The sequence below is a fragment of the Oncorhynchus clarkii genome, chromosome 23, assembly GCF_045791955.1.
Source record: "Oncorhynchus clarkii lewisi isolate Uvic-CL-2024 chromosome 23, UVic_Ocla_1.0, whole genome shotgun sequence".
In the NCBI taxonomy this organism is placed as follows: Eukaryota; Metazoa; Chordata; class Actinopteri; order Salmoniformes; family Salmonidae; genus Oncorhynchus; species Oncorhynchus clarkii.
The window spans coordinates 2412403-2425216 of record NC_092169.1 but is presented as its reverse complement, the minus strand read 5'-3'; the positions used below and the strand labels follow the sequence as shown (position 1 = coordinate 2425216).

General features: G+C 40.9%; 1 protein-coding gene across 3 annotated transcripts in view; it reads left to right on the top strand.

Annotated features, from left to right (window-relative positions):
- Positions 1-511: 511 nt before the first annotated feature.
- LOC139381176 (phosphoinositide-3-kinase adaptor protein 1) overlaps positions 512-12814 on the top strand; it is a 32260-nt gene continuing 19957 nt past the window's right edge. Inside the window, exons 1-7 of one of the 3 annotated variants that reach the window (XM_071124571.1) lie at positions 849-930; positions 1465-1493; positions 1846-2271; positions 2776-3005; positions 8340-8484; positions 8708-8850; positions 9666-9798. In XM_071124571.1, coding sequence (XP_070980672.1) covers positions 1848-2271; positions 2776-3005; positions 8340-8484; positions 8708-8850; positions 9666-9798 — 1075 coding nt within the window. In that variant the 5' untranslated portion in view covers positions 849-930; positions 1465-1493; positions 1846-1847. Of the gene's footprint in view, positions 931-1464; positions 1494-1845; positions 2272-2775; positions 3006-8339; positions 8485-8707; positions 8851-9665; positions 9799-12814 lie in introns of all 3 variants that reach the window. The other 2 variants (XM_071124570.1, XM_071124569.1) reach the window with 2 other exon arrangements.

Sequence of the window (12814 nt, the reverse complement as noted above, 5' to 3'; positions counted from 1 at the left end):
AATCTCCTTGGTCTTGATTACATTGAGGGAGAGGTTCTTCTTAGACGTGCTTATGAGTGTTGTAATGTGGTTTTGCTGTGAATACTTTATGCATGACGATATAGTCACATAACTATAGAAATACAAACTTTTTTCATTTTTTATAAATGCTTACTGAATAGGCTGTTTGATGAGGCCATCTTTTGGTCTAATATGTAAGTGATGGGGAACCACAAGACATATATACCGTCAACTTGCATGAGCCCTCAGTCTCTGACATGCTTTTTGTTGTATTTTCAGGTTAACATTGAAAAGCACTAATTTTAATCTGTGAGGAAGTGAAAAAAGGAACATGTGACAACTATCAGGTGTGCATGTGTGTGGGTGTGTGTGTGTGTGTGTGTGGGTGTGTGGGTGTGTATATGTGTGTGTGTGTGTGTGTGTGGGTGTGTGTGTGTGTGAGGGCGTGTGTGTGTGGGCGTGTGTGTTATTGGTGGTGTCAAATATAATGACTGTTTTGTGGTCTTCGTATGTTTGCTCTATCGTTATTGTTTTGACTTGAGGTTTGTTTTAGGTTTTGTTGTTACAAACCAAACTTTGTGAGAAGAGATGACTCATGTCGCAAGCACTAGTTCATTTCTACACAAATTACTACAGGATACAGTCTGCATTTCTTTCACACTCCTCTCAGGGGAATGTCTCACTGCTGTAACTGTTTTAGGAAGTGACACCGTGCCACTCAACATCAGGAAACTGTTTCTATTAATAGGGGGTTAGTTCGTGAAAGCTGTTCATGCGAAGAGCCTAAATTCAGCAGGAAAGAAAGAAGGGCTTAACTCCAAAAAGTGAGGACAGCCATTGACAAGGACAGATGTTTTGTGCTGTGGGGTGAGTTAATGCAACTGTTCTCAAACTTCACAATGGATAGAGTTGTCTCGTCTTCAGAAACGGGTAAGAAGTGAACTTGTTGACGTCTTAAATGTCTTTCTTTTTTTGTCCGGTGTTAGCCTGACAACAACATACAAATTCTAATTGTACAAACCAATACTATAAGCACTCACTGCACACTGTAGAACCTATTTTTGGTCAATCAACAATTCAGTGGGGAAGAAAGAAGGGTTTGGTTTTAATGAATGTTTTCTTTGAGAAACTTAAATATGACATATACCTAAAAACGTTTCAAGAATCTGTTAAAATTGCTTTTTTGTAGTTTGACTGAATGTAAAACCATTTACAGATCTGCTTTCAAAATAAGGAAGTTAGTGTTTTACTCTTCCTGTAGTTAGTTAGCATTGGTGACATGTTTCTGCATGTCATCTCAGCAAAAGTTTTGCAAAACCATTTCTGTACATTATGATTGAAGCACATTTATGATTACGGATAATAATGTTGGTTCAAACAAATGACACGTGTTTCTTAATTGTATGAATGTAGTGGTTTCTGACAATAAAGAAGCCATACTTATGCTGTTTCTTTAACTCTTAGGTTTACAGGGATGAACTTGGCTTGATGAAGTACGGTCATGAGTTGCAACAAATTACTCTGGTCAATGTTTGTTCAGCTCCCTATTGACTGTACTCAGTGTTGACATCTCAAACAGGACGCTTATTGATTCTTCTAACCACATCAACCTTGAAATCTCATAGCTCAGGCTGCTTTGGACACTTGGCGTTGTGTACAGTTTTAGTGCAACGTTTAGCATAACCCCAGCTTTAGTACCCTGACTTTTCTCTTTCTCAAGAGAACAAAATAACTATAAAGATAATTTGATATAAATGTAGGCATATTAAGTACAGTTATGTTTATAAAAGTTATAGATCTTTTAATAATTCATTAATAAAATAGATCCCATAATTTGTCTTCCAGCAATGTCTGGATTCCACTCCACGTGCGAGCTGTTGATTGTCCATTCTAGCGAGGCTCAGGAATGGGCAATGTATCTGCAAAAAATCTTGAAGTCTTCGCAGAAGTTTCCCAAGAGGTCTATCGTATTGTATGCAGTTGACTGTGCTGATCAGCTACATGGATGTGACCTCAACATTTTCCGTAATAGTAAATGCATTGTGCTGCTACTGACAGCCGCATTCGTAGACATTCTAGATGACCCTGAAGTCCTGGCCACTTTTCAGAGACTCCTACACCCTCCACACAGAGTGGTGGCGCTGTTGTGTGGAATATCAGAGGATGACATATCGACTGAATGGTTTGAGGACTGGCAGAGCTGGAGAAAACTTTATCCTGAAGATGAACCTGCTCTCTACATCTCCACCATTCTACAATCCATTGCTGACAGTATGTTCACTATAATACCCTTATAAAGTTTGGGGAAAGTATATTACATGTTTTTTTTTTTTTTTTTTACCTTTATTTAACAAGGCAAGTCAGTTGAGGGCAAATTCTTATTTACAAAGACGGCTTACACGGCCAAACCCAGACAACGCTGGGCCAATTGTGCACTGCCCTATGGGACTCCCAATCACAGCCGGTTGTGAAACAGCCTGTATTCGAACTAGGGTGTCCGCAGTGACACTTCTAGCACTGAGCTGCAGAGCCTTAGACCACTGCACCACTCAGGAGCCAGATACAGCCAGATTCTCATAACATTCAGACATAGGTTTACGTTTGGATTTTTGTTTCTCTGTTTAAAGTGCATGTAACCATTATTGAATTATACTCAGAGAATTACATACCATCTAGAACTTACAGGCTAAACTTTCAGTTCATTAAACTCACCCATTTCACAATTTTCAACTGAGACCTACCGATAGGTTTTTATTTTGACTTTGTATTCAAAAGGTAATACAGAAGAGGCGGGACATGATGTGGAAGCTATGGCAACAACAGAAGCAAAAATCCCTGTGGTCCAGAACCCCAAAGCTGAGGGGACAGAGGATGAGTCAGTGACAGAACCAGAGTGTGTCCAGGATGAAAGTGACAATGTGAGAACAGAGGTCCACCCAAACCAGGCAACGAGCCCCACACATCCCGCCTGCCTCACTGTACAACCAAACAGAGTTCTATGTGGGGTAAGAATTGCTTAACATACTATATAGACAAGGCGGTAATGGCACTGAACAAAGTTCAAAGATTTCTTCTGGACAGCACAGCATAAGGAAAGATTAATGGGACATAACTGGTACAGTGCCTTTAGAAGGTGTTCAGACCTCTTGATTTTTTCCACATTTGTTGTTTTGCAGACTGAATTTTAAATGGATGAACTTGTAGAAGAAAGAGGAAGGGAAGCGCTGCTAAGGTACACAATAGTAGATTTTGGTAGACAGAAGGTGCTCTTTGGTAAAAGGGGTAAATTGGTTATCAAAAAGAAAGAAGGAACAAGGCACTCTTCATATAATTAATTAAAATTACTTTATTTGTATGGCATGTTCAATAGAAACAAAGATTTAAAAAATTGCGTTTCGGCTGCATGGCCTTCATCAGGGAGTACAAAGAAATGATAATACAATGTCCTCTTTTAAACAGCTTTTTCCAATCAGCCCTAGTTAGAAGAGGGTGTGGTTACAACCTTGATTGGACAACAGCTAGTAAGCAATACCATACACATTAAAAAGTGAAATACTGTAGATATCTTATCAACATGGTTTACTCCAAGCTAGAAGAATGAGAACGCCTAGAAAGGTAGTTCTAACCTTAAATATGACTGGGCAAAGTGCCAAGAAAAGGAAAGTAATCTATTACATAGTACACAGCAAACATGTACAACAACAGTCTGAACATAAACCATAAACTAAGCAAAAAAAGAAACGTCCTCTCACTGTCAACTGCATTTATTTTCAGCAAACTTGTATGAACATAACAAGATCCAACAACTGAGACATAAACTGAACTGAAGTTCCACAGACATGTGACTAACAGAAATGGAATAAAGTGTCCCTGAAAAAAGGGGGAGGTCAAAATCAAAAGTAACAGTCAGTATCTGGTGTGGCCACCAGCTGCATTAAGTTAAGTACTGCAGTGCATCTCCTCCTCATGGACTGCACCAGATTTGCCAGTTCTTGCTGTGAGATGTTACCCCACTCTTCCACCAAGGCAAGTTCCCAGACATTTCTGGGGGGAATGGCCCTAGCTCTCACCCTCCGATCCAACAGGTCCCAGACGTGCTCAATATGATTGAGATCCGGACTATTCGCTGGCCATGGCAGAACACTGACATTCCTGTTTTGCAAGAAATCATACACAGAACGAGCAGTATGGCTGGTGGCATTGTCATGCTGGAGGGACATGTCAGGATGAGCCTGCAGGAAGGGTACCACATGACGGAGGAGGCTGTCTTCCCTGTAACACACAGCGTTGAGATTGTCTGCAATGAAAACAAGCTCAGTCCGATGCTGTGACACACCGCCCCAGACGATGACGGACCCTCCAAATCAATCCCGCTCCAGGGTACAGGCCTCAGTGTAACGCTCATTCCTTCGACAATAAATGCGAATCCGACCATCACCTCTGGTGATACAAAACCCCTACTCGTCAGTGAAGAGCACTTTTTGCCAGTCCTGTCTGGTCCAGCGACGGTGGGTTTGTGCCCATAGGTGACGTTGTTGTCTAATGTCTGGTGAGGACCTGCCTTACCATAGGCCTACAAGCCCTCAGTCCAGCCTCTCTCAGCCTATTGCGGACAGTCTGAGCACTGATGGAGGGATTGTGCATTCCCGGTGTAACTCGGAGTTGTTGCCATCCTGTACATGTCCCATGTTCAGTTGCCATCCTGTACCTGTGTGATGTTCAGATGTAAGTCAGAACTGTAGGATAAATAACAGGGGCATATAAGCAGACAATGAAAGGGCTTACAATATTTGATTATGACATTTCTCTAAAACAGGCTATAGACTACATGTGCACCACCAAGTCAGAACATTAGGCTAACTTCTGTGGGGGAGACAGACCAACTTCTTAGGGTGATGGTCTACAAACAGCTTACTACATTCTCTGGATTTATGGTGCTTTCAAGACAACAGGGAACTATGAAAAAAACTAGGTTGAATTATATCAGTGATCTTATAAATCCTTAAACCCAGACCCCGACTGCTTGTCTAGCTTGCTAGCTAATATTGTGAAATTATGATGTTGACATCAGTCTAATCAAAGCTACAATAAATATAACTTGATTTGACGAAATTTTATCTGTGGCTAATGACCTTGAGACTTCTTGGACGGACACTTCTAATGTAAATACACTGCTCAAAAAAATAAAGGGAACACTAAAATAACACATCCTAGATCTGAATGAATGAAATATTCTTATTTTTCTTTACATAGTTGAATGTGCTGACAACAAAATCACACAAAAAGTATCAATGGAAATCAATGGATTTGGAGTCACTCAAAATTAAAGTGGAAAACCACACTACAGGCTGATCCAACTTTGATGTAATGTTCTTAAAACAAGTCAAAATGAGGCTCAGTAGTGTGTGTGGCCTCCACGTGCCTGTATGACCTCCCTACAACGCCTGGGCATGCTCCTGATGAGGTGTCGGATGGTCTCCTGAGGGATCTCCTCCCAGACCTGGACTAAAGCATCCGCCAACTCCTGGACAGTCTGTGGTGCAACGTGACGTTGGTGGATGGAGCGAGACATGATGTCCCAGATGTGCTCAATTGGATTCAGGTCTGCGGAACGGGCGGGCCAGTCCATAGCATCAATGCCTTCCTCTTGCAGGAACTGCTGACACTCCAGCCACATGAGGTCTAGCATTGTCTTGCATTAGGAGGAACCCAGGGCCAACCGCATCAGCATATGGTCTCACAAGGGGTCTGAGGATCTCATCTCTGTACCTAATGGCAGTCAGGCTACCTCTGGCAAGCACATGGAGGGCTGTGCGGCCCCCCAAAGAAATGCCACCCCACAACATGACTGACCCACCGCCAAACCGGTCATGCTGGAGGATGTTGCAGGCAGCAGAACGTTCTCCACGGCGTCTCCAGACTCTGTCACGTCTGTCACATGTGCTCAGTGTGAACCTGCTTTCATCTGTGAAGAGCACAGGGCGCCAGTGGCAAATTTGCCAATCTTGGTGTTCTCTGGCAAATGCCAAACGTCCTGCACGGTGTTGGGCTGTAAGCACAACCCCCACCTGTGGACGTCGGGCCCTCATACCACCCTCATGGAGTCTGTTTCTGACTGTTTGAGCAGACACATGCACATTTGTGGCCTGCTGGAGGTCATTTTGCAGGGCTCTGGCAGTGCTCCTCCTGCTCCTCCTTGCACAAAGGTGGAGGTAGCGGTCCTGCTGCTGGGTTGTTGCCCTCCTACGGCCTCCTCCACATCTCCTGATGTACTGGCCTGTCTCCTGGTAGCGCCTCCATGCTCTGGACACTACGCTGACAGACACAGCAAACCTTCTTGCCACAGCTCGCATTGATGTGCCATACTACCTGAGCCACTTGTGTGGGTTGTAGACTCCGCCTCATGCTACCACTAGAGTGAAAGCACCACCAGCATTAAAAAGTGACCAAACATCAGCCAGGAAGCCTAGGAACTGAGAAGTGGTCTGTGGTCACCACCTGCAGAACCACTCTTTTATTGGGGGTGTCTTGCTAATTGCCTATAATTTCCACCTCTTGTCTATTCCATTTGCACAACAGCATGTGAAATGTATTGTCAATCCGTGTTGCTTCCTAAGTGGACAGTTTGATTTCACAGAAGTGTGATTGACTTGGAGTTACATTGTGTTGTTTAAGTGTTCCCTTTATTTTTTTGAGCAGTGTATATGACACCACCCAATGGGGCTTGAACTGCTTAGCTCTTCCTGTGGATTTGGGGGAAACGTAATGTCCCCATGAGTGACAGAACACTGAGCCAATCATTGCGCAACTAGAGAAGATTTCCAACGCCTATGCTCTGTACTTTCGCTGGCAGCCCCTCCACCACAGAAAGTACTGATCTAGGCTGAAACACCTGCATTTTGGAGCGTCCTTACTCAAGAAAGAGACCATGTTTGTTTGCGGCTTTATCAACTATTAACTACATTGTTTGCAAACTGATATGTGAAACAAATTGATGCCAAAATAACATGCAAAACAGGCAACAACAATATATATACAGTAGCAAAAGTTTGGACACACCTACTCATTCAAGTGTGTGCAAAGATTTTATCAAGGCAACGGGTGGCTACTGAAGAATCTCAAATATAACATGTATTTTGATTTGTTTAACACTTGTTTGGTTACTACATGATTCCATATGTGTTGTTTCATAGTTGATGCCTTCACTATTATTCTACAATGTAGAAAATAGTAAAAATAAAGAAAAACCCTGGAATGACTAGGTGTGTAAAAACCTTTGACTGGGACTGTATTTAATAAAACATTTGTTTATTTATTTCATAAACAGGTGGGGCAGAGCCTTGCCCTGAAGGATGGTTTGCCACTGTCCTACTAACCTAAATGACAGAGTGAAAAGAAGGAAGCCTATACAGAAACATTTTTATCCCCCAAAACATGCATCCTGTTTGCAATTACGCACTAAAGTAAAACTGCAAAAAATGTGTCAAAGAAATTGGCTAATATGTCCTAAATGCAAAGTGTTATGTTTGGGGCAAAACCAACACATCACTGAGTACCACTCTTCATATTTTCAAGCATTGTGGTGGCTGCATCATGTTATGGATATGTTTGTCATCGGCAAGGACTAGGGAGTTTTTAGGATAAAAAGAAACGGAATAGAACTAAGCACAGGCAAAATCCTAGAGGAAACCTGGTTCAGTCTGTTTAAATTCACCTTTCCGCAGGACAATAACCTAAAACACAAGGCTAAATATAAGAATCTATGGCAAGACTTGAAAATGTCTGTCTAGCAACGATCAACAAGCAACTTGACAGAGCTTGAAGAATTTTTGTAGGAATTTCGTACAATCCAGGTGTGCAAAGCTCTTAGAGGCTTACCTAGAAAGACTCACAGCTGGAATCGCTGCCAAATGTGATTCTAAAAGGTCTCAAGGTTGTGAATACTTATGTAAATGAGATATTTCTGTATTTCATTTTCAATAAATTTGAAAACATTTCTAAAACATGTTTTCACTTTGTCATTATTGGGTATTGTGTGTAGATGGGTGAGAATTGTTTTTTTTAATACATTTTTAATTTCGGCTGCAACGCAACAAGGTAAGTCAAGGGGGAAGAATACTTTCTGAAGGCAATGTACATGATACTGTCATAAGTGTAAATTTGTCTGATTATTTCTTGATTCATATCGAGGCGCACACTTAAATTACACTCAAATTATAATCAGCCCAGGGCAACTTTATTTGCAAGTGCAGTTTTTTTTGTTGCCAACTCATATTAAGCCTAGAATACAATTGCTTCCAGTGTCTGATGTCTCCATGATGACTGTACATGTTTTACAGGACCATGCAACTATTTTCATAATCTTTTCAAATAAACTGGACAACCAATTGAAAATGGAGGTGGAGTTTTCCTCTAAAGATTCAGCTGCAAAACGGGTTTTAGGGATTTTGGAGAATGAATACACCATTAGTGTTAATGCGCCTGGTAAGTAGGCTAACCTTTAGACTTTCGATCGCAAAGCTATAGAGAAAAATGTTGACCGCTTACCCAGACTTCTGTTTCACTTTCACTTATTATTCTATTTCACTATTACATTCTTATTGTGGACATTTCTTTGACAAATGTGAATAACTTGAAGTGATTTGCCAGCCACTATTATGTACAGTAGATAAATAATGCTAACCCAGATAAATGTTATCTTTACCAGATATGCCAGCAGGAGAGGTGTCACTCACTCTGCATGGCAACGACTCACCAGTCTGTTTGAGGCCTGTAACATACTACACAGCCATGGGAGAAGTCAGTCGTTACCTTGAACTTGCAGCTGCTCCCATGGACTTTATGTGTCAGGTGAGAGTTCTCAGTATAGAGTGAAAACAGAATACTGAAGACGGACAAACTCTGTTTTCAACACCTCAAAATAATTGATTTTGAAAGGGATAGTTCACCCAAAATACAAAATTACATATTTGTTTCTTAACCCTGTAAGCAGTGTATGGACAAGGTTTGACAGCAATCCATGCTTTGTTTAAGTTTCTATGGCACTGTTTCCAAATTCTAACATTTTATCATTTGTGCCAAATCCAAGTCCTGGTGCCGATATTAGAATTTTGTCCAAATCATCCGAAAGTATCTCAAAATCATTGTGAAGCTCAACAAAAATCAGTTTTAGATGATTTGAACATGATGTATGAAAAACGCTAATATCGGTACCATAACTTGAATGGGATTTGTGCCACAAATGCGAGTCCCTGTTACCATTTACTAGGCTTGCAACAAGCCAAGGTGCTGGGGATGGGCTTAAAATGAAAGCTACGGCCCCAAGCATCGGGGGTTCCATCCCAGTGATAAGCACACATTTTGTGTTTTAACCCTATCCCAAACCTTAGCCAGTTAGAATTACTGCCTAAACTTAAGTTTCGCTTTCGTTTTTGTGCAGTTTGACTGAAAGCTAACATATGGCGAATACGCTGTAATTAAAAGGGCTTAAGAGGCCATCTCCTGTTGCCTGCAGTTATGTCAAATGTCTAAATATTTAATTGGAGGCTGCACTGCATTTCACACAGGCTAAAGCTTCAAGGAAACCTAAAAAACATTTCTATTTCAATTCTTTAGAACATATTCTATTTCCTTCAATAGTGTGTTGTTCATTTCTATGTTTCTAGGCATTCAATATCACATCCAATGCCACAGAGTCACTTGACAATATGCTGACAGACTCGTTAAAAGGCAGGATTCCTGCAAGTGGAATTCATGTGTTTGGAATCAGACAGATTGAGAAAGACAATATGGCTGCATGTAAGTGCTTTACATTTTGACCAGAAAATATAATGGAATGATACATTTGCTTGTCTACACACTTAACAGTTCTATTGTAACTGCTATTGCGCGTTTTTGTTGTATGGAAAAACCATGTGCTAGCTAGTTTCTAGTGAATACTTACACTACATTGTTGTAGATTTTTCACAAGAGAGTAAAGGGAGTTCCTCAAACAATTCAACTAATCTCAGTCAGGCATTTTTTTTATCATATTATTTCAAATCAAGTGATAGTTGCGGCCAAATATATTGGCGCCATTGCACTTTCCCCTATTTCTTATAAAATAAGTTGACATTTAAACATCAGACCTTGTAATTGGATTTTCCACATTACATTTTTTTAAACTTAAGTTTACTATTTTAATTGAGAAAATAAAGGTAAATGACATTGCAATATTATTGCCATCCAGGAGCTAGTAATTGGTTGCACAGCCTTTGGCCAAGATAAATACAGACAAATGCGTCTTGTTAACTGCAGCTTTCTACTGGCAATTTGGCCCACTTTTTAGCAACAAACTGCTCTAATTCTTCAATGTTTAATGAGTGCCCTCCAACTGCCGTTTTCAGATCTTGCCATAAGTTTTGGATGTGATTCGATGGACACTCCAAAACAGTCCAGCATCTCTTACTGAATCATTCCTGGGTGCTTTCTGATGTGCGTTTGGGGTCGTTTTCCTGCTGGAAAACCCATAACCTTCAATGGGGATCCAGTTTTTGGACACCGGGTTGAACATTGGACTCCAAAACACCTGCACGCATTCAAGGCTCCCAGTACCAGAGGCAGCAAAGCAACCCCACAGCATTATCAAACCTCCCCCATATTTGACTGTAGGGAGGTTGTTATTTTCTTTGAATGCTTCATTTGTCTGTCAGTAATCACTGTATTGCCAAAGAGCTCTAATTTCATTTCGTTGGTCCACAGAACATGTTCCCCAGGATTTAGGCTTGTTTTAGGTGGGGTTTTGAGTTCAATCAGGTTCTGTCTCCTTCAGCAGTGGAGTCTTTCTATGATTTGTTTACCAACAACAAAATGAAGCATTCAAAGAAAAGAACACCTACCCTACAATCAAACATGGGGGAGGTTCGATAATGCTGTGGCGTTGCTTTGCTGCCTCTGGTACTGGAAGCCTTGAATGTGTGCAAGACATCATGAAATCATCAGATGATCAAATCAAAGTGTATTTGTCACGTGCACTGAATACAACAGGTGTAGTAGATCTTGCAGTGAAATGCTTACTTACAGGCTCTAACCAATAGTGCCAAATAGTATTAGGTGAACAATAGGTAAGTAAAGAAATAAAACAATTGTAAAAAGACAGGCTATATACAGTAGCGAGGCTATAAAAGTAGAGAGGCTACATGCAGACACTGGTTAGTCAGGCTGATTGAGGTAGTATGTACATGTAGATATGGTTAAAGTGACTACGCATATATGATGAACAGAGAGTAGCAGTAGCGTAAAAGAGGGGTTGGCGGGTGGCGGGACACAATGCAGATAGCCCGGTTAGCCAATGTGCGGGAGCACTGGTTGGTCGGGCCAATTGAGGTAGTATGTACATGAATGTATATTTAAAGTGATTATGCATATATGATAGACAGAGAGTAGCAGCAACGTAAAAAGTTTCGGAGTGTCAATGTTCAACCCATGTCTGCAAACTGTCTCTGTTGAAGTTTGTGGGTCTTCCAGCAGGATAACAACCCCAAAAACACATCAAAAGCATGCAGGATTTGTTAAAAAAAGAAACGCTGGACTGTTCTGGAGTGGCAAGAGTCTAGATCTGAATCACATACATGACCAATGGCGAGAGCTGAAAAAAGAGTTGGTGGAGGGCACCCCTCAAACATTGAATGATTAGATATGTTTGCTGCTGGAGAGTGGCCCAAATTTCCAGTAGAAAGATGCATCAAGCTCACATGAAATCCAATAACAATGAGTGGAGACATTTTATTATTTTAATTTCAATTTATTTTAGAAGAAATAGGGAATTATTTCAGAAAAGCGCAACTGTTCTTGCTTTTTTTTTTAATGGGGAAAAAAATACAGACAGTGGCTCTAAGCAGAGTTGGTGTCAATTCCATTTAAAAATAGGGGTTGATTGAAATTCCCTATATATTGGGAATCAAAAGACACTAAAACATAAAGAATGAAGAAAAACAAACGTTCAATTTGGGTTATAACAGTTTAATACATTTGTAGTAAGCAAGCCCAAAAGCCACGTATAAGTTATTTTCTTATTTCTTTGGCATTACCATTTAATTACAGGAACTTTTACAGACTATGCCTTATATTAATTACAGATTGTGACATTAAATTTACTCTGACAGTCATCTTAATTCATAGTCGGATGTACAGTGGGGAGAATAAGTATTTGACACACTGCCGACTTTGCAGGTTTTCCTACTTACAAAGCATGTAGAGGTCTGTAATTTTTTATCATAGGTACACTTCAACTGTGAGAGAAAATCACATTGTATGATTTTTAAGTCATTAATTTGCATTTTATTGCATGACATAAGTATTTTATACATCAGAAAAGCAGAACTTAATATTTGGTACAGAAACCTTTGTTTGCAATTACAGAGATCATCCATTTCCTGTAGTTCTTGACCAGGTTGGCACACACTGCAGCAGGGATTTTGGCCCACTCCTCCATACAGACTTTCTCCAGATCCTTCAGGTTTCGGGGCTGTCACTGGGCAATACAGACTTTCAGCTCCCTCCAAAGATTCTGTTGGGTTCAGGTCTGGAGACTGGCTAGGCCACTCCAGGACCTTGAGATGCTTCTTACGGAGCCACTCCTTAGTTGCCCTGGCTGTGTGTTCCGGGTCGTTGTCATGCTGGAAGACCCAGCCACGACCCATCTTCAATGCTCTTACTGATGGAAGGAGGTTGTTGGCCAAGATCTCGCGATATATGGCCCCATCCACCCTCCCCTCAATACGGTTCAGTTTACCTGTCCCCTTTGCAGAAAAGCATCCCCAAAGAATGATGTTTC